Here is a 23,618-nt window from a genome sequence, read left to right as displayed (position 1 = left end):
CTGAATTCAAGTCCTAGTATTCACACACACACACACACACACACACACACACACACACACACACACACACACGAATATACAGACAGAATTCCATTCATCCTGCTAATTCCTACAGGTTCTTGTCTTGTGAACCTCCGACGTTTCTTGCTAGCCGATCCATTCATTCAGTCAACAGTTAAGAGCCGCTGGAGACGAGCAGTGTGGCTGTTGGTAAGTCCGTTGACTTCAAGGGCCTCATCAAATGGAGCCGACAGCTTCAAGCCCACCTCTCCTATGCTCACTGGACCCTCCATTCACAAGCACAGGTGACATCTGATGAGTCTTTGACTAAATGGGGTGCAGATGGCCAAGTTCCTGGGTCTGGATTTGCTCTTGACTGGATGGGCAACCGTTAGCACTTCCCCTCTCTGAGTCTCCCTTGTCAGTAAACACAGAATAGCCAGAAGGACCCATCGGAACAGGCCTAAGTAGTTCATTTTTGTCTTTTTCTTTTCTTCTTTTTTTGTCAGTCATAGGGCTTAAAATCTGGGCTTGGGCGCTGTCCCTTAGCTCTTCAGCTCAAGGCGAGCACTCTACCACATGAGCCACAGTACCACTTCCGGTTTTCTGATGGTTTATTGGAGGTAAGAATCTCATGGACTTTCTTGCTGGGGCTGGCTTTGAACCGGGATCCTCAGATCTCAGCCTCCTGAGTAGCTGGGATGACAGACGTGAGCCACCGGCGCCCGGCTCATTTTTGTCTATATAAGGCCGGGAGGATCTTACCATGTAGACTTAACTTCCCATGTGCTAAGATTATAGGCATGTATCATCATACCCGGTGCACCTTTTAAATAATTATTTTTCGCCCCTCCATCATGGCGGAGGGGATAGCCTAGGGAACAGGAAAGTCCCCCATGTGCTGTCTCTACCACTCAACACCATTTGGGGAGTTGTGCCAGTTTCCAGCTATATCTTCTGGTGAGATTCTGATTCCAAACACTGAGAAACCGAGAAACCTATGTGGATAGTTTTTTCAGAAGCCTAAGGCAGTCTAGTAAGTCAGCTAATGGGATCACAAAACTCCTCCCACTTGGCCAGTACTGACTTCTTTCCTCATGAATTTCCTTACCCAAGAGCCTCACTTCAACCTCTCCCTGTAAGAAAGCTGGAATTCTTGCTCCATTTTAAAAAAACAAAGCCTTAAAAAGTGATATGATTTGTTTAATACTGTATATCTAGTCAAAACAGATACCCAGAATCTGTAAAATATAGTGGCGGACACCTACTATCCCAGCTACACAGAAGACAAAGAATGCGAGGACTGCAGAGATAAGGAGGATCTTGGGAGGCTAACTAGAGAAAATGTTTGTAAAAGCCGGGCGCCGGTGGCTCACGCCTGTCATCCTAGCTACTCGGGAGGCTGAGATCTGAGGATCACGGTTCAAAGTCAGCCTAGGTAGGAAAATCTGTGAGACTCTTTCTCCAATAAACCACTAGAAAACCGAAGTGGCGCTGTGGCTCAAGCAGTAGAGCGCTCGCCTTGAGCTGAAGAACGCAGGGACAGCGCCCAAGCCCAGAGTTCAAGCCCTACGCCAACCAAAAAAAAAAAAAAAAAGTTTGTAAAACCATATCTCAAAAAAAAATCTGGGTGCAGTGCAGTGATAGGCACCTCTCATTCCAGTTGCCCAGGAAGCATAAACAGGAGGATGATGGCCAACTTTGAAGTTTTTTTTGGTAAAAACAAGTAAGGTTGAAGCATGGCTTAGTAGTAAAAAGCCTGTCTAGCAAGCACAGGACTCCAAATTCAAACCCCAGCACTACCACAAAAATAAAAAGAAATAAAACAAAATAATCCATAAATCCTTAATTCCTCAGTGTGATGTGCTACACTCACTACCTGACTCAGAAACGCAAACAGCAGAGTGGCTTGCAAAACCGAAGTAGGAAGACAAAGACAAAAATCCTACTAGAAATAACTCTGTCTTTCAAACGTTAATGGTTTACAATTGTGCTTCTGTGACAGTCACTCACTTCTATGTCCTCAGTGCAAAGCCATGATATGCAGGATCTCAAAGGCTTTGGGTATCTGAAGAAGGGGGAGGCTTGTGAGGAATGGCAGAGAATGATGAAAGGGATGACATCGATTAATTGTTTCTTTTGTTTTTGGTTGGTCATGGGGCTGGAACTCTGGGCCTGGGTGCTGTCCCTCAGCTCTTCAGCTCAAGGCGAGTGCTCTACCACTTGAGCCACAGCGCCACTTATGGTTTTCTGGTGGTTAACTGGAGGTAAGAGTCTCATGGACTTTCCTGCCAAGACTGGCTTTGAACTGCGATCCTCAGATCTCAGCCTCCTGAGTAGCTAGGATTACAGGTGTGAGCCACTAGCACCAGCAGGTTAATTGTATTTATAAATTGCTTTGTTGAATGGTATTAAAGATAATAAAAATATAATGAAAAGATCTTTGAGTAAATAATAACATCACTTATATCTGTGTGGCACTTGGAAGTTTGCAAAGTTCCCAAAGATGTCATACCCTTCTCTAAAACACTACACACACCCAGATCCATACAGGCCCCCTCTCTGGGCTGTGGGAGCAGCTGAAACACTGAAGGCTCCTCAGTGATAGCACAATTGCTCCTAGAATTACAGGTCATGTCACTTCCACAGAGGGGCCCTGTCTGGTCCGATGACAATGGAGCCAGCACCGCTTTCCCCTGAACTTTGCTGTCCCAGGATCTCTAGTGGGGGAGCAGGATACAGGTAAATCCCAGGGCTTATCTTAGCCACTTCTAAGGGCAGGAATATAGCCAAGAATCTGGAGAAAAGATGTGATGGAAAGAAGCTGAGAGGCCTACACATTCTTCCAAATAACTTATGGCCTATTCCAAAAAAGAAAAGTAAGTAAATGTCATCCAAAGCTTCTCTGGTCATCTCCCTTCACCAATGTTTGGAATTTCTCCTTTCTTATGCATCATTTTATATCGCTTTGGAAACTAATTTTAAATTTTTAGTGTCTCCTTGCAGGGATCAAAATATTTTTGTTCCATCATTGCTTTCAGTCTTTCATATTTGGAGCATGCAAAATGAAAAGGTAGAGTATCTGCTTAAGTGTCTAAAATACGTGTTTTTCTGTTTAATAGAATTGTTCAAACTTCTGTCTTACATTGTGTTCATTTTAAGATCCAACTTAAGCCAGGTACCAGTGGTACACGCCTGTAATCCTAGCCACTTAGGATTATGCTTCAAAGTCAGCCCAGCAGGAAACTTTTGTGAGACTCTTCTCTCCAATTAACCACCAAAGAAGCCAGAAGTGGATCTGTGGCTCAAGTGGTAGAGGGTTAGCCTTGAGCAAAAAAGCTCAGGAACAGTGCCCAAGCCCTGAGTTCAAGCCTGAGGACCAGCACATGCATTGCAAACTTTACAAAAAGGAAATGTGGTACTAAGACCCAATGGAATTCTACACAGACATTAGAAAGAATAATGCTGTGTCATTTGCAGGAGAGTGGATGGACTTAGAACAAATCATGAGGTGCAGTAAGCCAAGCTCAGAGAGACAACAGCACATGTTTTCTCTCATATGCAGAAGCTAGATCTAAAATACACAGAGACATGATAAATTATACATGACTCAAGTCATTCACACCCAGAGAGACCAAAGGAGGATATTCTTAAGGAGGAACACAAAGGCGTAATGCTTCTGTAACTCTGATCATATAAGATATTATTTATTGAAATGAATTCCAGGTAATAGGGGAAAAAAGAAAGCCAATCAATGGAGGTAAAAAAGAAAGTTCTGGGTTGGAGGTATAACAATGATAAGTGCGTGTGGTTAACATGTATGAAGTCCTGGATTCCATTCCCAGCACCAAAGCAACAGTATGCACACACACCACACACACACACACACACACACACACACACACACACACACACACACGTACACACAGTACAACTCAAATCACAACAACAAAAGCTCTGGCTCTGCCTCAGTTCTCTCTGGCAGAGCTCTCCCTGGAGCACCTGTGGGTATCTGCTGTGTGCCTGCTGCCAGAGGATGTAGGGTGATTCCATCATTCTTGCCCATAGGAAGCTCAGTCAAGAGAGGGAGAGCAAGACATAGCACCCACATGCTGAAAGGTCTTAACTAGAGGAGGGATTGTGAAGGGGACACGGGAAGGCATGCAGGGAAGGGGTGCCTAACTACCTCTACCAATGGGGGTACAGACATTAAAAGAAGGGCAAAGGCAGCAGGTGAGGAAGGGACTGGAAGGTTGTTGAACTTTGACATGTGCTGAAGTCTTGAATGGCAAAGGTCAAATTCATCCATTAAGACTCTTCGTAAAGGAAATACCATCTTAACTTTTTACCAAGTGGGAGATTAATATTTTTAAAATATTACTTATAAGCCATTTGTAGTCCTATGTGTATTATGAGGGTTAGGCAGTCTCGAAATCTCATGAGGGCAATGGTAGCTTTCCATTTTGCCAAATGGCAGAGGTATGTGGGGAAAACAATATTCTGTAGCATTTCCAGGTTGTTTATTTGAATTAGGGGTTTAACTTTTTTGTGTGATTTAGCAATCTGGTAAGATATATGGATTCTTCTCTGAGTATGAAATAAGTAAGATGTAAATGTATTAAAGTATAAAGGATGACAAAGGTACCTAGCTAGAGTTGTTCAAATATTAAAGTTATGATAAGTAAAATATATATTTATGCAAATAAGAAGCTGTAGTAGCAGAGCTAATAACTACCATGATTTTTAAATAATGACCAGAGGAATGAGATCTAGACATACATGTTATAATGTCGTGTGAATGACACAAGATTTTCTGTGATTATCTTTAGTGACCAAGTCCTACATATTTCCACTACTTCAGTCTGCAGTCTAGTCATAACCCGAGGCTAGTAAAAAGGAGTATTCATTTTCATTCTCACCTGAGTTCATAGGTGAATTATATAAAGAATCTAGAGCTTCGGTGGCAACCTTCCCCTATAGTTTGCCTTATGGGCCAGGTGAGAGGAAGCTTAAGATAAGATTAATGAAGACGCCTTCCTATCCCCACTCACATGTAAGCCTTGTAGTTGTTGCCAATCTTCTGGACCCGGATATCGTATTTGGCATCAATGAACGGCTCTGCTGTAGCATATGTCTGGGTGAGGGCCACCACACTAGCAATGTCCTGGAAGTCGTAGTGGTTTTCCACTTTGACCTAATGGTGGGGCAGAGAGGGGGAAAGAGCCACATACACATATATACACTAAGAAGTCACAAGAGCAATCCCTTCTTCTCTGGCATCCCTCTCTAAGGTGCAGCAGCCAGGCCTGCAGCCAAAGACCCAAGGGACCGACCAGATGGCTTGTACTCTGCTTGTGGAAAGGGGTATGATGGCAACATTCCTCCCCTCCAAGGGACAAGACTGTATCTTTAGAAATAATTCAGTCACATAGAGAGAAGAGCGCTCCATTTATGGACTTTCTGGAAAATGCCTTTCCCGGCATTGAAGGGCCTCCTGCTTACCTTGCCCATGCCTGAGTGAGCGTGGCCAATCTTCACCACCACAGGGAATGTGGGCAGCGTCAGCTGAAAGCCGAGAAGGAAAGAAAGGATGGGTCAGCGTGGGCCTGTCTCTAGGGAGTCCTGCGAATATTTTTCTTGAGAACAACCTTGGAGCATTCTTAAGAGAACTAATCCAATCCACTTCCTTATAAACGAAAAAACGGAGCCCACAGAATGACAGTGGCCTGCCCAAGGTCACAGCATGTTACAGACCCAGCTGTGAAGCTTCCATTCTTCTGTTTGGTACTCTCTACATCTCTCTGCGTCTGCATTATATGAACCCTGGGCAGGGCTGGATTACCACTGAAGAGATCTTTGAAAGGGTAACTTTCACTGAAGGCAAAAGTGTACCCTAACAAGCCTCAATCTTTTGGACATACCTTTAGCATGTTAATGTGCCTCTCCATACCCATCTCCTTCCAACATCCAGCTCTCCTGTGCTGAGTTGGGCTGCCCTCTCCCTCATTCACACTCTCCACTTACCAGCCCCTGAAACTCACTGCAAAACACAGCTTAGCAGCTTGGTACACTAAGGCCTGCTTCCATCCAGTGTGGGGTTTGGAGGAGAAACAATGTAAGAACTCAGTATAATTATCCTTTGGAAGGCCTTCTTAAAGTAAACTCTTTATGGTAGCTCAAGAAAGAGGAACAATAAAATCTAAAGGCAGAATTTAAAGGTGGAATTACCCTTCACAGGTTTCAAGCTGCAGCAAAATGCAGGTGGAAGAAGTAGTGGGGAGGAGGAGGAGGCACACCACACCCTGGGACACATGGCTTCGCGCGTCTCAATAACTTTCTGCAAGTTACTTTGCATCAATGAGCCCCAGCCTTTGTGTTTCTCAAATGAGACTGAACTGAATGCTTTAAATAACAACCTGCCTTGGTTTGGACTGTATGAAGAACCAACTTGCACACCAACTTGGCCCTGTCATCTTCTCAGCCTGACTCAGTTCTCTTTTGTTTGTCAAACGTCACTAGTACTGTCCAAGGAAAGGCATCCTCTAAAGAAAACAAGGCTGACTCTGGTGACAAGTCAGATTCTCATGGAAGTTAGGTATGACGAGATGTTTGAGAGAATCTGACTTGAGGACTTCAGCACTCCTGGCCGAAGCCAATCCAGGCTGCGGGAAAGACTCGCTTTAGAAATGTACTTCAGAGCTGAGGATGAAACCTGGGGGGTAGGGCACTTGCCTGCCATGTTTGAGGCCCTGGGCTTGATCTCCAAGTCAGAAAGAGAAAGGATAAAGTAGTTCAATTTAATTTTTGAAGAACAAGTTATGAAGGTCACAGAACTGTCTAGTGATAGGATCAGAGTCTAGCCCACCCCGTGACTCCTGCAGCTGGAACGCCACGTCTCTCAGCGGACCCCTGTGCACTGTGCTAACCAACAGTGGGCCAGGCTTGCTTCTTGGTTTTGATCTGGCCTGCCTTCTACATCACCACAGTCTCAGGGTGCGGGGGGGGGGGGGGGACGTGGCAGTGACGTGAATTAAGAATCAATGTAGCCCAGGGCGTGGACACAAGGCTTTGAGTCTGCCCACTGAGAGCGCTGCCTCCTCTATCTGCAGACTGAAGGCTGGGCTGTGAGCTGCCTCCGCCATCTGCAGAGTGAAGGCCGGGCTGCGAGCAAAGTGTTTCTAAAACTCTGGCTGCCTCTCAGACATCCCTCCCCACCCCCCAGCTGACAGAGCCAAGACACACACACACACCCCAACTTTCTCTGTCCTATTCCCCAACTGTTTGCTGCTGCTTTGGAGCCTCATAAATAGGGCATTGAAAACACTTCCTGCAGCTGAAAGGAGGCCTGAGTAGCCTGTCTCATTCCCAGTGTGCAGCCCAGCGAGGAGTCGTCCTTCTCTGTCACCGTCTCTTTGCCTGTTGTAATTCTGCCTGCCTCTCTCTGGTTTCAGCATGTCTCTTCCTCTCTGTCTGTGCCGCTCCTCACTGGCTCCTCCTGTGTGAATGGCAGTACCTCCATCTTTCTGCTCATGCACGGCTTCACTGCTCTCGCTGTCTTCCTGCCCTGGACACCATCCCCTCTCCCAGTGCCTTCCCTCGGTTTCTAGGGGCTTTAATTGCTCAGACTCTCCAGGCTTTGCTCTTCAGTTTAGTCTGTCGGTCAGGAGGACCTCAGGTCCTGCAGCCATGGGTGGGCCTATAGCCAAAGGAGGGCGGAACCCATCTGAGAGGGACTGGTCCTAGAGCCCCCTCATAAAGCGTGGGCAGAGGGCCGCAGGGCGTTCTGGAGGAGCGGTTTCCACCACCAGACTTAGAGGGGGCTCTGCAGTGTCATGCCCTGGAGCCCCTGGGCACTGCTGCTGCTGCGGCTACTGGCAGCGCTGTGGCCACCGGGGCTGGGTGAGGCGTGCAGCTGTGCCCCTGCCCACCCCCAGCAGCACGTCTGCCACTCTGCACTTGGTGAGTTGAGGCCCACAGGGTCCTCAGCAGGGGTGGCTGTGGGAGGGCTGGGGTAGGGCTCCGGAGCAGAAGTCTAAAGGGAAAAGGTGCCTTCTGCTGAGGCTGATTTGTAGGGAAATAAAGGCTGTGAGAGGACCATCCACGGCAACCCCCTCAGCTCCGCCACACTGCAATTGCCCAGTATCAATGTATGAGATGTCACTGGGGTTGTCCGGTTACTGCTCAGAATGACTGGAATATTGAATATGTGTGTGTGTGTGCATGTGCGTGCACATGTGTGTGTGCGTGTGCGTGCACATGTGTGTGTGCGCGAGCCTGTGAGGGAGAGGGGTATTTTGTGTGTATATGTGTTATTGCACTGTAGTTTTTTTTGTTTTGTTTTGTTTTTGCCAATCCTGGGGCTTGAACTCAGGGCCTGGGCACTGTCCCTGAGCCTCTCTGTGCTTAAGGCTAACACTTGACTATTTGAGCCACAGCACCACTTTTCTGTGTATGTTGTACTGAGGAATGGAACCCAGGGCTTCATGCATGCTAGGCAAGCACTCTACCACTAAGCCACATTCCCAGCCCTGCATTGTAATACCTGTCTCTGTCCAGGCCTATAACTGAGGTTGCCAACCAGGATGCATTTCAACACACGTTTTGCCTTTCTGTTCCCTGCCTTCTTATCATTAAATTTCTGGTGAGCTACTATTCAACTTCTAATGCCTGCCTCAGGTCTCTATTTCTCTGAAAGCTTCCTGACTCCTTGGTGTTACCACAGCATCTCTAATCTTTGTGCGCCTACTCTGCTGTGCTATTGTTCTTTTTTTTCTTGAATGCTATTGTTCTTTACATGTAAGTCCTCCTCTAGACCAAGAATTCTGCAGGATGGGAACCCTGTCTTAATCATACTTGGGAGGTCCTGTGGTAGTATAAAGCCAGACACAGAAAAAAAATCTTTCATACATAATTTTTATGTTTTAGCAATGATTTTTTTAGTATAACGGGAAAAATGAAAAAAATGGAGAAACATTTACTGCTCCCCATGCAAAGAAAAAGAATGGAAGCAAAGACTCCTAGTTTTGAATAATGCCCAAGTGGCAAGAACTGAACTTCCTCAGTGTAAGATCAGGGTGTTTTTTAATTCAATTAACATATTAACACAATTTGGGGTGCGCTCTGAGCCTCTGAGCTACCCAAGCAGATGATCCTCACCCCTTCTACCCTGGCTCTATCCTCTTGATTACTACACCCAGGACTATGGAGAGCCAGATCTTTCCAAACTCATGGATTACAATGGCAAAAAAAAAAAAAAAAAAAAAAAAAAAGCACTGAGGTTGAGGATCTAACAACCCTGAGGGGTTTGGAACCTGGAACGACTGGAGAGCAGGAGTTTCCAGCCCCCTGCTCTCAACCCAGTAATGCCTCAACCAGGAACCCCCAGAACCCCCACATCATCCCTATCTCAGGGTCATCACCCCCACAAGGGCTGAAGGCTCCCTCTTTTCTCTTTCCATGCAGTGATTCGGGCCAAAATCTCCAGTGAGAAGGTAGTTCCTGCCAGTGCAAACCCTGCTGACAGTGAAAAGATGGTGCGGTATGAAATCAAACAGATAAAGGTACATGGGGGCAGGACAGGGCCATGACCCTCGGGGGCTGATGGGAGGAGAGCCTGTGCTCTAAGAGGGAAGGGTCTGTAAGCCACAGGCACTCCAGCTCAGTGCTCCTCTGGAATGCTGAAGTGGAACTAGATGAGAGCTTGGGGACAGGCCTATAGAATCCAAATGACACAACAGGACAGGACGAGACAGGATGGGCCTTCGATGTCCACATGGCCCTGCATCTGTGTGTACACAGGATCACTAGGTACCTCCCTCTCAATGAAATCAATCGAGGTTTAGCAATTTTTTTAAGACAGATACAACTTGGTAGAGCCATCTGTTTACCATCGGTATGCCAACTAGCATTTTGCCTCATTTTTCAGACTAAGAAATGAGATATTTTTGTCTGTTAATACACATTTATGCTCATTGACCTGGTATTTCTCTTTGTAATTGCCTTTCAGATGTTTAAAGGGTTTGAGAAAGTCAAGGATGTTCAATATATCTATACACCATTTGACTCCTCACTCTGTGGAGTGAAACTAGAAGCCAACAGCCAAAAGCAGTACCTGCTGACTGGTAAGTTTTAGGCAGAAATTGCCTGAGAGTCTGTCCTAAGAAAGTTAGTGAGACAGAAGCCAGGGGCTTCTTTGAGTAGCAGGTTGAGTCCAGTGGCATATTTTCTTAGACATAAAACAGAGCTGTGACTTTAATCAACTAACACGCTCCATTCAGTTCGTGAGTCTATTAGAGTGATCTTGCCACTTAGTCACTATATTAAGAATAAGTCTAGGGTGGCTAGTTTCAACAGGAAACGGTTTTAATTGGTATAAGATTTTTGGCACTTAAGTCAAAATCTGCTCTCTGAAGCTGCTTCTTACGTGTTTACAACTCTACCATTTGCACATGCCCTAATGTGAGACTTGAGTCTACCACAGTTCTCCATGAACTTGGGCCCAGGCAAGCTTCTTCCACACTGAATTGTTTGGGATAGAACGTTAAAGCGACACACAAGAATATAACTCGGTGAATGAATGAATATAACACTGCGTGATATTGGAACTCGGGGGAAAGAGTTATTTGTAGGGTTGTGAACAATCAGGGAAGTTTCACTATGGAGGGAGGGAGGAAGGGAGGGAGGAAGGAAGGAAGGAAGAAAGGAGGGAAGGAGGGAAGGTAAGGAAGGAGGAAGAAAGGAGGGAGGGAGGGAGGGAAGGAAGGAAGGAAGGAGGGAGGGAGGGAGGGAAGGAAGGAAGGAAGGAAGGAAGGAAGGAAGGAAGGAAGGAAGGAAGGAAGGAAGGAAGGAAGGAAGGAAGGAAGGAGGGAAAGAGGGAGAGAGGGAGGGAGAAGGGCAGGCAGGCAAAGATTGGAAGGAGCTTGATTGCTAAAGCAGGAGAACTTTCCTAGAGGGAAAGATTCACCAAGGTAAGCATCCATAGGACAGGAGACTAGTAGGTTAGATACTGGGAAAGACTGGAAAAGGGAAGGGAACCTATTTTTAACATCTTCTTTTAGCCTACAACAGTACAGGGAGCTCTATAGACATTCTCTCACTTCCTCTTGACAACAATATTATTATTCCTACCCCCGAGGCTCAGAGGTTATGTGACTTTCTTTAAGGTAACACAATTAGAAATGATTAAAAAAAAAAGGGGAGTCCCACTCAAAGTTAGTCTCTCTCTTTCTGCCTTCTCCTCTCTTCTCTCTCTTTCCCTGTCTCTCCTCTCTTCTCTCTCACCCCCTCCTCCCCTCCCTCCCTCCTTTTGCAATGCTGGGTATCAAGATGAGGCCTCCTGCATCCTAAGCAAGCACTCTATGACAGCTACAACCCTGACCCTCCAGTCTGATTTTAATCCCACTTTCTCTTCACCATAGTAAAAGAAAAGGATCCCACAATTCTACCTTTTACAAACAGAATGTATTGGTCTCCTTGCTATAAAAAGTCATTGGTTTTTCTGTCCCTTCATTGAGCCCCATTTCCCCACTGCCACTAAAAAGGCTTTGGGGGGCTGGAGTATATATATGCTTAGCGTGAGTGAAGCCCAGGTTCAATGCCCAGGACAAAAGCAAAAGTCAAAAAGTACAAAGGCAATCAAGTGGCAGCAGTTTGGGGCTTTGTAGAGACTCGAGCTCTTAGAACAGACTCTTCTGTCTTCCCACAAAGGCCAGGTCCGTGGTGATGGAAAAGTCTTCATCCATCTGTGCAATTACATTGAGCCCTGGGAGGACCTGTCCTTGGTGCAGAGGGAAAGTCTGAATCATCACTATCTTCTGAACTGTGGCTGCCAAGTAAGGGAATGTCGTTTCCAAGGTCTTTTGGGGGGGCAGGAGAAAGGTCTTGGGCCTTGTAACCTCATCCTTCGTGTCTTTTTTCACTCAAATGTATAAGTATGACTTACTATGCTGTATTTGACATGTGACATAGACGCTGGGCTGGGAAAGCAACGGACTCCATAGTCCCCAATCTCAAAATACTTCTGTTTTAGCTGAGAATGCAGCCACCATATAAAGCAGACGAGATGACACTAACATAGCCACCATTTAAATAGAGTCTAAGCTGGGCTTGGTGGGACACACCTGTAATCCCACCACTGAGGAGGCTGAGGTGGGAGAATCACAAGTTTAAGGCCAATCTGGGTGACACAGTGAGACCCTGACTCAAATAACAATAATGTAATTCTGACTTAAACCAACATAATGCATTAGTCCCAACAATAATAGTAACAACAACGCACAAGAAAAATCAACAGGGCTGGGAAGGTGGCTCAGTGGTAGAGTGCTCGACTCCAATGCATAAGGCCCTGGGTTCGATTCCTCAGCACCACATAAGCAGAAAATGCCAGAAGTGGCGCTGTAGCTCAACTGGTAGAGCCCTAGCCATGAGCTGAAGAGCTGAGGGACAGCACCCAGGCCCAGAGTTCAGGCTCCACGACTGGCAAAAAATAAAAATAAAAAGAAGAAGAAGAAGAAAAAAGAAAAATCAACAGAGGGAGAGGGAGAGGGAGACTAAGACTACACTCTGCAGCCTCTGTGACAGTCAATTTATTGTAAAATTTCAATTTAGTCTCTACAAGAAATTTGTGAAGAATTATTATTTCCATTTAAGATAAAGAAAAGAACGCTCTGGGAAGAGAAACTACTTGCTCAAGGTCAGCCACATAGGGCTGATCCCAGAGATGACTTATATAGTGATAGTATTCATAGGGAGCATGGGGGAGAATTCAGAGGTCAGTTTGGAGACTAGAAAAGGGTTCCTAGACAAGGGCAGTTGACATGGTCTATGAGGATATACAGGAGGCAGCGATATATGAGAGGCAGCGATGAAAAATGAAGTGCCTTCTACTCACTTTGATGATGTGCTGTTCATGACTAGATCACCACGTGCTATTCAGTGCCCTGTACCATCCCGGCCTCCAATGACTGCCTCTGGACAGACTGGCTGTTGGAACGGAAGCTCTATGGGTACCAGGCCCAGCATTACATCTGCATGAAACATGTTGATGGCACCTGCAGTTGGTACCCCGGCCACCTGCATCTCAGGAAGGAGCTTGTTGACATCATCCAGCCCTAGAAATAGTGACTGCCTCAACCCTTCAAGAGTCCTGAAGACCAAAACCGTTCTCTTTTCCCCTGTGGCACTCTGACCATCACCACCTGCTCTGTTGCTGCTAACCAACAGAAAGTAACAAGCGGACGGCCAGACCAGCATCATGGCAGGGATGGACCATGTTACAGCTTGTGTCTAAGCCTCCAGCCCGCAGCCTGGGGGCTGAGGAAGGTAGCATGCTTTTCCAGTTTGTCCTCAGACCTTCTCCTCATCCCACGCCCTACTGGCTATCTTAGTACTGCAAGTTTGACTCTGGCCTAGTTTACCTCTCAAAGCCAGAGCTAGTCTCTTTTCTCTTCAGGAAAATGTGGTTTTCTTTTTCTTAACTGATACAGCAGCGGAGAAATGGGGCCTAAGACACCCTTGAGATGAACAGCCTTGGGATGTATACTAGCAGAGGCAGTTGGCAGAAATGAAATGAACAATATACTATGACTGTGTATCCTTTACTCCCACCCCTTCAACTCATCTTAATACTCTAATACATTTTTATCTGCTTGGTAGAGTGGCTAAGAGGATTCAGACAGTCTAACCCCACTCCCTGGGCTGTGAACCTGACTCTACACCTGGCAGGCCCAGCCCAATTAGCACCCTTCTTTGAACAAAAGTGGACTTACTATCTAAGAACAGACATTTTTCACTTCAGGTTGAAAAGCCTCTCTCTAATGCCCTCAAATGATGTCCACAGGGTTTCTCTGCTGCCTCTTTTAGGTTAGTAATGTCTTAATTCCTACTTCACCTTTTTTTTTCAAGCTAAAGAAGCATTTATCTTGTAGAGCTGACATCCCCCATGCATCCACTTTGAACACCTCTTCTCTTGAGGATAGAGGACAAGAAAGAAACACATCTTTTCCCCTAGAGGGAAAAGATGCTAGAGGAGGAGTCCACCTTGTACTTGTTGCTATTTTTCGGTGGTCAGGTCTGCAAGGTATTAGAGGAGAAAAAAGCCAGCTCTGACCCTGCCACGTGGAGACCCTCCACCTTTCAGCTCAGTCTCCTCACCACCGTGTCTTGGGCTGTCTGAAAGCTCAGACAGATGTGAGGGCTCCTCAGCCTCTGCATGCCTTTTTGGCTCACCCTAGATGGAGAGCCATAGTGCTGACACCCACGATTCATAAAGGACAAAGGCTTAAAATCCCAAAGCCTCTTTCTGGGGAAGTTCTGGCAAACATAATGGAAATTTTCTTTCTTTCTTTCTTTCTTTCTTTCTTTCTTTCTTTCTTTCTTTCTTTCTTTCTTTCTTTCTTTCTTTCTTTCTCTCTCTCTCTCTCTTTCTTTCTTTCTTTCTTTCTCTCTCTCTCTTTCTTTCTTTCTTTCTCTCTCTCTCTCTTTCTTTCTTCCTTTCTTCCTTTCCTTCTCAGTTGTCATCTTCTATTCAGCAGGACCATGTGCAAGGTGCCAGAAGGAGGCTCTGGATACACAAAAATGCTAAAAATGGAGGGGAACAAACATGCTCACTATCCCAGAGCACAACACTTGGCAGGCTTTATCAGGGAGCTGTCCCTGGCGGGCTAAGCAGGGTCACACCAGCCTTGGGCAGAGAGTATAGAGATTGGAAAGATGAAAACTTGAGCCCCAGGTTGCTCTGGCAGAAAAACATGAGCAATGATCTCCTGAACAACAACCATCCTATCTCTTTGTCTCCTGATCTCCTTCAGGGACTTGGAGAGCAGTGTTATCCCAGCAATATCATTGTGTGAAGGTTAGACAAGGGAGGAGAGGTCTGGAAGTAACAACAGGAGAAATAACTTGTATCTCAGGTGTGATACACATTCCTAGAAGGTTTTTACTTTAATTTTGAGCATACCATATTAGATACCCTGGTGAAGGACAGTTATGTCCACCGGACTGTCTGCTTGAGAAATTGACACACAGCACAGGAAGAATGTCACTTGTCCAATGACACACAGCATGGCTGGAGGTAAACCCAAAGTAATGAGATCTTCTGACTGTTGATCCACAGGTTTGCTACTCTCAGACTGAGTAAACTGCCCTTGTTTCTGCTGTTTCCAATTTTATCTCCAGAACACAAAACCAAGAGACTTTAGTGAAAACTGAGATTTTTCTAGCCCTACAAAGTAGCTTTACAATGACACCCCAGTAGGCTGGGCCTCTGAGTTCCTGTGCAGGTAGGCTCAGAGGGTGAGGAGCAGAGACGCAGGTACTCACTCAGATACCTACCATCTCTTTGTGGTTGGGGTAGTAAGTCTGCTCAATGAGTGGGAACTTCTCTCCTCCCAGTGTTTTGTAGATGGCCACCATCTGGGCAAACTGCAAAAGAGAAGAAAGCATTTTCGGCTTCTCTAAGACAATTTCTGGAACAGAAAGACAAAGAATCAGTTCATCAATTATTGAGCATTTGCTCTGTAGAGATCAAGTATGTTGAAGATATTTGACAAGTATAGAAGGCAAGCACTGTAGTTCACACCTGAACCTTATGCTCAGATGCTGAGCCAGGATGTCTGTAAACTGAAGCTAGCACAGGTTACACAGTAAAACCATTTTTTCCTCCCTCTTTTCCTCCTTCCCTCCATCCCTTTCTTTTTTTAAAAAAAATTCACTCTCCTCTCCTCCTCTCACAAGTAACATGTCTTAACATTCTTTGATTACCTACTTAATTTTAGTTGTTTCTCATTAAATCCTCATATCAAGTTGATGAACTAGGTGCGCTATCATCTTCATTTTATGGATGAGGCTCAGAGAGAGTAGTAAACCTAACTAAAAATCACAGAAATGAGAAGAGGTAAGACTAAGATTGGAACTAGGGACTCAAAAAAAAAAAGTAAGAGTAAACTCAGGGTTCAAACCCTAAATAGCTGCTACTGTAAACAGTGACAGGAGACAAAGCTAAAGAGGTAACATGGGGCAAGTGTTGGAAGCTCAATGCCAGGCAAAGAAACAGCAGCTTCCCTGTGAGCTGCAGTCACCAGAGTGTGAGCAGGGTACATCATGAGTAAACTGTTATAGAGTACACGGAAGGCAGACCCACCTTTGGGGATCTGATTCATTCATCCAAAGAACTGACTAGAGGGGCTGGGAAGGTGGCTCAGTGGTAGAGCGCTTGCCTTGCATGCATGAGGTCCTGGGTTCGATTCCTCAGCACCACATAAGCAAAAAGAAAAAAGCTGGAAGTGGCGCTGTGGCTCAAGTGGTAGAGTGCTAGCCTTGAGCTGAAGAGCTGAGGGACAGCACCCAGGCCCAGAGTTCAGGCCCCACAACCAGACCAAACAACAACAACAACAACAACTGGCTAGACCCTTTACCTATGAGAAAGAGGTACAGCTTCAAGGAGCATAGGCAAAGAATACATACTTACAGTGTTAGGGTTGGGGGGCTACTGGTGTACATACAACATTCCATGGTACTTTATAACTGCAGAACCAAAGGGACAACTGCCCAATGTGACACAGTACTTGAACTAGATTCATAGGCAGGTCCCTTCTGAATCACTCCAACTGCTCCAAATAGCTGCTTGTCAGTTCCACAAGCCATGTTCTTCCCACAGGAAAAGGGGCCGTACACACTACCCACGTGTCTCATGCCACCATCCCCAGTGTCCGGGCAACAAGACAATATTAGCATCTTCTCCCTAGAGCGATTAGATTTGTTCACCCTCCATGACACCAATAGCTGGAACTACTAGAAGGGAAAGTTGTCACAGCTCTACTTATCAGAGAAAGGAAAGCTAGAACATTTTACAAACACTTCTGTCCTATTCTCTGTACGGATTGTTGGCAGGTGGGCCAGGCAGGGCATGAGTAGGAGTGGAGAAAGCTCAGAGCTGGGATGTTAAGAAAGGGGAGTCTTCCAATTCCTGTTCTTCCTCCTAACTTGATAGATGTCCTTAGCAAAAGATTTCTCCTTTCCAAGCCACATTTTCTTCATAAAAAAGAAAATAAACAAGGCTAAATTTCAGTTCCTCAAATTTTGTACTCCAAAGAATATACTTTTATTCCATTTCCTCCTAAGCTTCATCAAATTGAACTTCAAGCAGTCATTTGTTGTGGTTCTTTTGTGGATAGAGATAGGATTTTGTTATTTCCAACCTGGTTCAAAACTTCTGAAATTCCTGAGCCGCACCCTCTAGTGTGACTGGACTTAAGGCCTCCTCTGGGACTGAAAGTGTGATTCCTGAGTTCTCAAGCCTCTACGATTTCATGGAGGAAGAAAGAGACTTCAGATGATCTCCACACCACACCTGCCTCCCTCGCGCCCCCTCCTACCCCACCCCCAGTTACAGAATTGAAGAAGTAGAGGGAATGGTAGGCTCCTGGCTCAGCTGGGGCTGTATAGAAAAGCAGCCCCCATTGTGTCCTGCTGTCTTCACCATGCTTTGGTTCCACAGTCAAGACCACCCCTTGGAACTTCCCTGTTTTCTCTCATTCTCCCCACAGCCCCATCTAACCTTTAAGATGTGATGCCCACCTAGGAGTGGCCAGACTCTACTCTGCCCGGCCCTCTAGCCTCCCCTGAGAGCTGATGCCAGCTCTGCCTCATGACCTCTCTCCTGCTGTAGCCCACGCTCTGGCACAGCACCAAGGCATGTGGGACTTTATCTTCCCCACATGTGGGTGAGTTACACAGACACCATGCCGATGCCAGGAAGGCCCCCGGCAGACTCTCAGAGCCCAGGGACAGCCAAGGCTAAGATGACAGCCAGTTCCCACACTCCAGTTGGGTCCCAGAGAGGCCTACTCCACCCTCCTCACCTGATTGCCAGCAGTCCATTTCTGCTTAAGGTACTGGGCTTGGCATCTCTCCTCCCTGGAAACTTGGATTACAGGTACACAGTTACCAATTAAATAAATGTAATATCTGATAAGGATTATTTTCTCCACTCACAGACCAAAGAATTAGTTTGGGATCTGAGTCAATGAACAAGGAAATATGTTCATATAAACACTTATCCATTGAATTAAAGAAGAATTCATGGGGTTGGGGATTTATCTCAGTGGAAGAGCGCTTGCCTGGCAAGTGCAAGGCCCTGAGTTCAATCTTCTGCTCTGGGAGGGAATAAAAAGCTATAAAAAAAAAAAAAACAGGCAACTGTATACACACAACCTTTGCTGGGCACTGGTGGCTCACACCTGTAATCCTAGCTACTCAGGAGGCTGAGATCTGAGGATCAAGGTTCAAAGCCAGCCTGGGAAAGAAAGTCTGCAAGACTCTTATCTCCGATAAACCATCAGAAAACCAGAAGTAGCACTGTGGCTCAAGTGGTAGAGTGCCAGCCTTGAGCTGAAGAGCTGACAGAGAGAGAGAGAGAGAGAGAGAGAGAGAGAGAGAGAGAGAGAGAGAGAGAGAGAGGAGAGAGGAGAGAACATCCATCTCTAAAAGAGTGGCAGGAATTCAGATGAATTTATAGCACTGAGGGGTGAAAGCATTCTTATTTTCTCTGGAATGCTGCTTTTACTAACAAGGCAGTGAAATCTATTAGCCTGCCCCAGCCAATGCCTTGTACTAGGCATGCTAGTACAAGGAAGAGCCTTTTCCAAACCACCAGAGGCTTCTCATAGTAAGCAGTCACAGTAGGAAAATGTAGAAACATGAACCAAAGTCATTCTCTCAGAAGGACCCTTCTCCCCTTGAAGTTACCAAATCTGTCCATTTCCATTCGAGTAGAGAAGAACATGTGGAATATCATTTGCATAGCAGCTGCTCAGTGAAGTTCAAGGGAGAACTTGGTGTGTGGCCAAGAACCTCACCAATCTCATGAGATGCCAAAGGCAACGTTCTGGGCTTGTGAATGGGTGAGAGTGTGACCCCTCACCAGATCCCAGGAGGGATAAAGCCCTGGGCACAGGCTCCCCTTGCCCCTCCCTTCCCTGGCCTGTACCACAGTTTAGGAAAAGAAACCACAGAATGAGCTTCTTTAAGAGGTCTCAGACAGCAGGAGACTACAAGCATCAGGCTGGTAAATGGGTGGCAGGTACCACCAATCCAGATTAGTAGACAAAGACCCAAGGCACAGAGGTTTAGTAGTAAAATCACCCAGAAAAAGTTCATGATAGCAGCATCACCCTATGTGCCTAAGAGGGAGCCAAATTCTAGCAAGTGTTCCTCCTGCAAACAAGTAGGAGGAAGGCGATATGATTGAGGAGAAAGGGGAGACCTAGGAAAGAGCTCCATATGCTCTTCTGGGATTAGCAGCACACTCGATCACAGCACCCTTTCTAGCTATTTGATTAGAACGAGGCTCCCTGGAGCTGCAGGCTACACACAGCAAATAGCTGAACAAGTGGGGTTTGGAGACACAACCATCCCCTTCTTAACCACCACCACTCACTGCTCTCAGAACTTACTCCTAGCTCACTGTTTGTCACTCTTCAAGGTTTCTATGGTGTCCAGAGAACAGCAGAGTTGTCAGTTCAGGTGGGGAAAAAAAGTCAATAGCAGAGGTGTTTAGGTGTGAAAGTAAGATGGAGAACAGAGGTGAAAGGCAGATCTGTTTGGTTAAAGAAATAGCCTCTCCATCTCCCTAAGTGGTGGAGGAGCTGCAGAAACCACAATAAGCCCTGGGACACTTGGCAGTGCAGTGTGTATAATAGTTAAAAACTGAAAAACAAGGGGATGAGAGGATGTGATTAAGGGCAGGTGTTTCCTTCTGAGAGGGTCAGCCTGGAGTTGGCAGAAGAGCAGGAGCGGAGCCCACAGTGTCTCAGAAGGGCACAAGAGGAAGCTACAGAGTCTCACAAGAGCACAAGAGGAGGCCACGGTGTCTCAGAAGCCACTACAGGTCATTCCTCCAGCCTAGTCTCTTTCATTCTTTTCTCTTCCCACAAGACACCTGCTAGCCCACATTTCTATCCTGGCTAACAAAGAGATAACTAGTCCAAGTCTTCTTCACATAATGGCCCCATCTATGTGAAAGACAAGGTGATCTAGAAAAATCCTGGCTTTATAACTTTGGCAAGCTTTTAAGTTTTGGGTTCTTATTTCTCTGTACAAAGTAAAAATAGTGATAATAATACTATCCTTGTAAGGTTTTAGTGTAGATTACATGAAATTGACACCGAAAACTTCAGAGGTTGGCACCATCTAGTAAGTAGTTTTATACTCCTTACTTTCCTTTTTCAGTTTACATATTTACTCTCAAGAGGTGAGATTTGATCATCGCAAAAGGTACCTCCAAGCTTGGCACCAGTGGCTCACCCCTGTAATCCTAGCTCCTCAGGAAGCTGAGATCTGAGGATTGTGGTTCAAAGCCAGCCCGGGCAGGAAAGTCCATGAGACTCTTATCTCCAATAAGCTGCTCAGAAAAAGCCCAATGGAGCTGTGACTCAAGTGGGAGAGTGGTAGTCTTGAGCAAAAGCCCAGAGTTCAATCTCCAAGACCAGCAAAAAAAGAGATACCTCCAGCTCATCTGAGTGTGTGATTCACATAAATATCACTTTACGGTTATTACAACACTGATGGGTTTTGTGCACTATGCTGGACTTGGCCTGCTGAGCTCAGGCCTTTCCAATAATCAAAAGCAGACCCTACAGACCTGAAAGGACTTCTTCCCAGAATCTTTGACTTGGGTGAAAGGCCACAGGTCCACTATGTAGCAAAGGCGTCCAGCTCATGACAGCCAGTACCATGCTGCTAAAGTAACCTGCTCTACCCCAATGTCCCTGAGAGGCTCTTTTCCCACTTCCTCAGCCAGCGCCTACCACGGGGAGCACGGCGCCTCTGCTGGGAGGAGGGGAAAGGTTGTCTCACTCACCACCCATGGCTTGTCGCAGAAGTTGTAAATGGACTCCAAGGAGTTGATGCTGGGGAGGCCTGCATACTGCATGCCGATGATCAGGTGGCGGAAGTCCTCGTTCTCTGCCATGCCAAATGCATGCTGCCGGATGAGGACAAAGTCTGGCCGGAAGGACCTGATAAAGAATGCAGAGGAAGGTTTTCCATTATCCAGCACCAAACCCAAAGGGGGGAGAGGTATAAGGAACCTAGTACCTCACTGTATTATTATTGTTGTTCCTTTCTGGACTAAGAAAGTGTTCTGGTAATTTCCAAAAGAGATCTGTGAAGAGATTCCTGAAATTCTCATTCCTTGGGCTAAGTACTACCCTTTACTCAAAGGAAGAAATACTGCAGGTCTGAAGAAACCTTTAAAGACCTCACACCTAAAGGGAAAGCTTTTTCCTTGTCCTCATGGATAATATAAATCTTTCTGTGGCTGCACAGTTGCTGTTTATAACAGCGCCTGGAAGACTGAAGACACATCCAAGGCTGCCTTCACCTTGCTACTGCCAGGTCTCGGGTCTTACAGCATTTTGCTTTAACTCTTCAAATCTACTCCTGAACATAGGCAACATCCTTATCATGCCCCAGAGAGCAAGGAGTCAGGCTGACCAGCATGCCAAAGTTCCCAATGTTATTCTTCTAAAGCGGGCACTAGGGAGGGATAGAACTATTTTTCACAGAGCTGAGGTTGAGCAATGGCTGCAGGAAGCACTGAGAATACAGAATGTTCCCACGCATGGGAATGCTCTCCACATTTCACCCCTAGCCAGTGAGCTTCCTAGTCATAACTGTGCTGCAGTTCCGGGGTTCTTGTCTTTGTGCTTTTGTTTCAGAGATCTTCCCAGAGGCAGTCTGTGGCAGTATCTGCCCCCCAAGGTTCTAAGGCTCAGAAATTTCACACCATGTGCAATGATCTTCCTGGTCCTCTGCCCAGGCAACCAGCCAGCTCCCACCTACAAACCCAGTCCAACCCAGGCTCAGCGATCAGGCTTCAATACCTGTGGCTGAAGGAAATGTCTTTCAGGGACTTAGCATCAAGTCAGCACGATGTCTATTTGGGTTGCTCTGAACCTTCCTGAATCTAGTTCTGGGACCTGTGTTTAGTTCCCAGATACCCTCAGTCAGGCTTTTCCTGTCACTGACCCAGATCCTTTGGGGCACTGGAAAACTTCAGACACATGCTAGAGATCAAACTTCAGCCTATTCACCAGTTAGAAGAATGGAACTCTAGACTGGTAGTGGACCCTGAATTCCTATACTGGCATCTAAGAAGGCTAGCCTTACTTTTGCCAGATTCTTCTTGGCACCTTGCTACTGGATCTTTCTGTCTCCCCCTGCTTGTGTATGTGTTTGTATGTCCATGACACTCTAGCTCCAGTTGAAGAAAGCTGTCCATCTTTAGCTGTAGCATCTATCTGAGCTCACTTTGTACTTGGGCATTTTTTTTGTCTTTACTTCAAAACAGACAAGCTCATACTTCCTGTCTTTCAGTTCTAGACATTACCCCCTCCTAGTACAGCCTTTGTGACTGACCCAGATCCTGTTGGACCATGGAAGCCTGAGAGTCAGAAAACTGAAGGCTGAAGTGGAGGGAGAGACTCCTAGAGTAAGTGTGATTTCTGAAAACCTGAAGCTACATTGACCTCCTGGGGGGATATCACTTTAGAAACCATTTCCTGCCATCTGGAATTCTCATTACTTTCCTCAAAGAATTGTTGTGTAGACAACATCCCAATCTATAAGATGCCCACCTGAAATGGAAGGGTTTAGTAATTTCTATTTTCTTCCACTCACAATGTCTATTCTAATCCTAGGTTTTCCTATCAGACATATGAGTTCCTAGGAATGAGTAACATAGAAAGAGCACAAGGCCAAGAGTCCTGTGCTCACGCAAAGCACAAAACTTCCCACCTATTCACTGAGTGAGTCTAAGCAAACCAACATAAAAGAAAAGGCTGAATTAGATCAGATGTCTGAAAACTTTTTAAAAAGCAATAGAGAGCTAGAAATGTGGCTCAGTGGTAGAGTGCTTGCCTAGCATGCATGAAGCCCTGGGTTCAATTCCTCAGTATCACACAAACAGAAAAAGCCAGAGGTGGCACTGTGGCTCAAGTGGTAGCGTGCTAGCCTTGAGCAAAAAAAGCTCAGGGATAGTGCCCAGACCCTGAGTTCAAGCCCCAGGACTGGTGGGAAAAAAAGAAAAAAAAAGCAATAGAATCACCAGGTAATTATAGGCTTGAGCCTGAGTAGCCTAACTGCTCAGGAGCCTGAGATCTGAGCATTTCAGACTGAAGTAGGCCCAGGCAGGAAAGTCCACAAGACTCTCACCTCCAGTGAACTACCAAAAAAGTTGGAAGTGGAGCTGTAGCTTAAGTGGTAGAATGCCAGCCTTGAGCAAAAAAAGCTAAGTCGGGCATCTGATAGTCCTCGAGTTCCAAGGCCAGTACAGCAAAACAAGTAACAAACGAACAATGGAATCTCGTGTTCCTGGGGAATTGCATAGAGAGGTAAAAGCACAGAGCAGCACTGACTAGGGGTGAGGAGACAGGATTCCTAGGAATCCTGTGACCTCTAAGCGTGCTCTCCACCCTTGGACCAAGAATTCAGGGAAGGTAGAAGGCTTCCTTATCTACCACTTCCATGCAAGAAATATTATTACATTCTATACATCCTGCACGCTAGTGCCATCATATTCTAATACTCAACTTGAAAGCTACCTCTTCAAGCCAGAGCTA

General features: G+C 46.0%; 2 protein-coding genes across 3 annotated transcripts in view; one reads left to right on the top strand and one right to left on the bottom strand.

The window, feature by feature from the left end:
- LOC138822710 (synapsin-2-like) overlaps positions 1–23,618 on the bottom strand; it is a 112,606-nt gene that overhangs the window by 17,678 nt on the left and 71,310 nt on the right. The window contains exons 4-7 of the mRNA XM_070015582.1: positions 20,858–21,014; positions 15,331–15,420; positions 5,503–5,565; positions 5,052–5,194 (exon numbers count right to left, since the gene is read on the bottom strand). Of these exons, the coding sequence (XP_069871683.1) occupies positions 5,052–5,194; positions 5,503–5,565; positions 15,331–15,420; positions 20,858–21,014 (453 nt within the window). The remainder of the gene's footprint in view (positions 1–5,051; positions 5,195–5,502; positions 5,566–15,330; positions 15,421–20,857; positions 21,015–23,618) is intronic.
- Positions 7,605–17,017, top strand: LOC138822711 (metalloproteinase inhibitor 4). 2 transcript variants are annotated; one of them, XM_070015585.1, is made up of 5 exons: positions 7,605–7,959; positions 9,463–9,560; positions 10,007–10,121; positions 11,707–11,831; positions 12,935–13,115. In XM_070015585.1, exons 1-5 carry the CDS (start codon positions 7,833–7,835, stop codon positions 13,031–13,033), a joined length of 564 nt encoding a protein of 187 aa, XP_069871686.1. In that variant the 5' UTR covers positions 7,605–7,832; the 3' UTR covers positions 13,034–13,115. The 2 variants fall into 2 exon arrangements, with proteins under 2 accessions (XP_069871686.1, XP_069871685.1); XM_070015584.1 differs by having other exon boundaries at positions 7,623–7,959; positions 12,916–17,017.

Source organism: Dipodomys merriami, unplaced genomic scaffold (assembly GCF_024711535.1).
Source record: "Dipodomys merriami isolate MVZ:Mamm:240054 unplaced genomic scaffold, mDipMer1.0.p SCAF_114, whole genome shotgun sequence".
NCBI lineage: Eukaryota > Metazoa > Chordata > Mammalia > Rodentia > Heteromyidae > Dipodomys > Dipodomys merriami.
Note: the sequence above shows the minus strand (reverse complement) of the source record. Positions and strands in the feature narration are given on the sequence as shown.

Bases quoted from the DNA above. Each gene is read 5' to 3' on its own strand.
- LOC138822711 (XM_070015584.1), top strand. From the start codon at position 7,833: ATGCCCTGGAGCCCCTGGGCACTGCTGCTGCTGCGGCTACTGGCAGCG. The intron at 7,960-9,462 runs GTGAGTTGAGGC...CTTTCCATGCAG, and splicing joins CGTCTGCCACTCTGCACTTG to TGATTCGGGCCAAAATCTCC. The intron at 9,561-10,006 runs GTACATGGGGGC...ATTGCCTTTCAG, and splicing joins ATGAAATCAAACAGATAAAG to ATGTTTAAAGGGTTTGAGAA.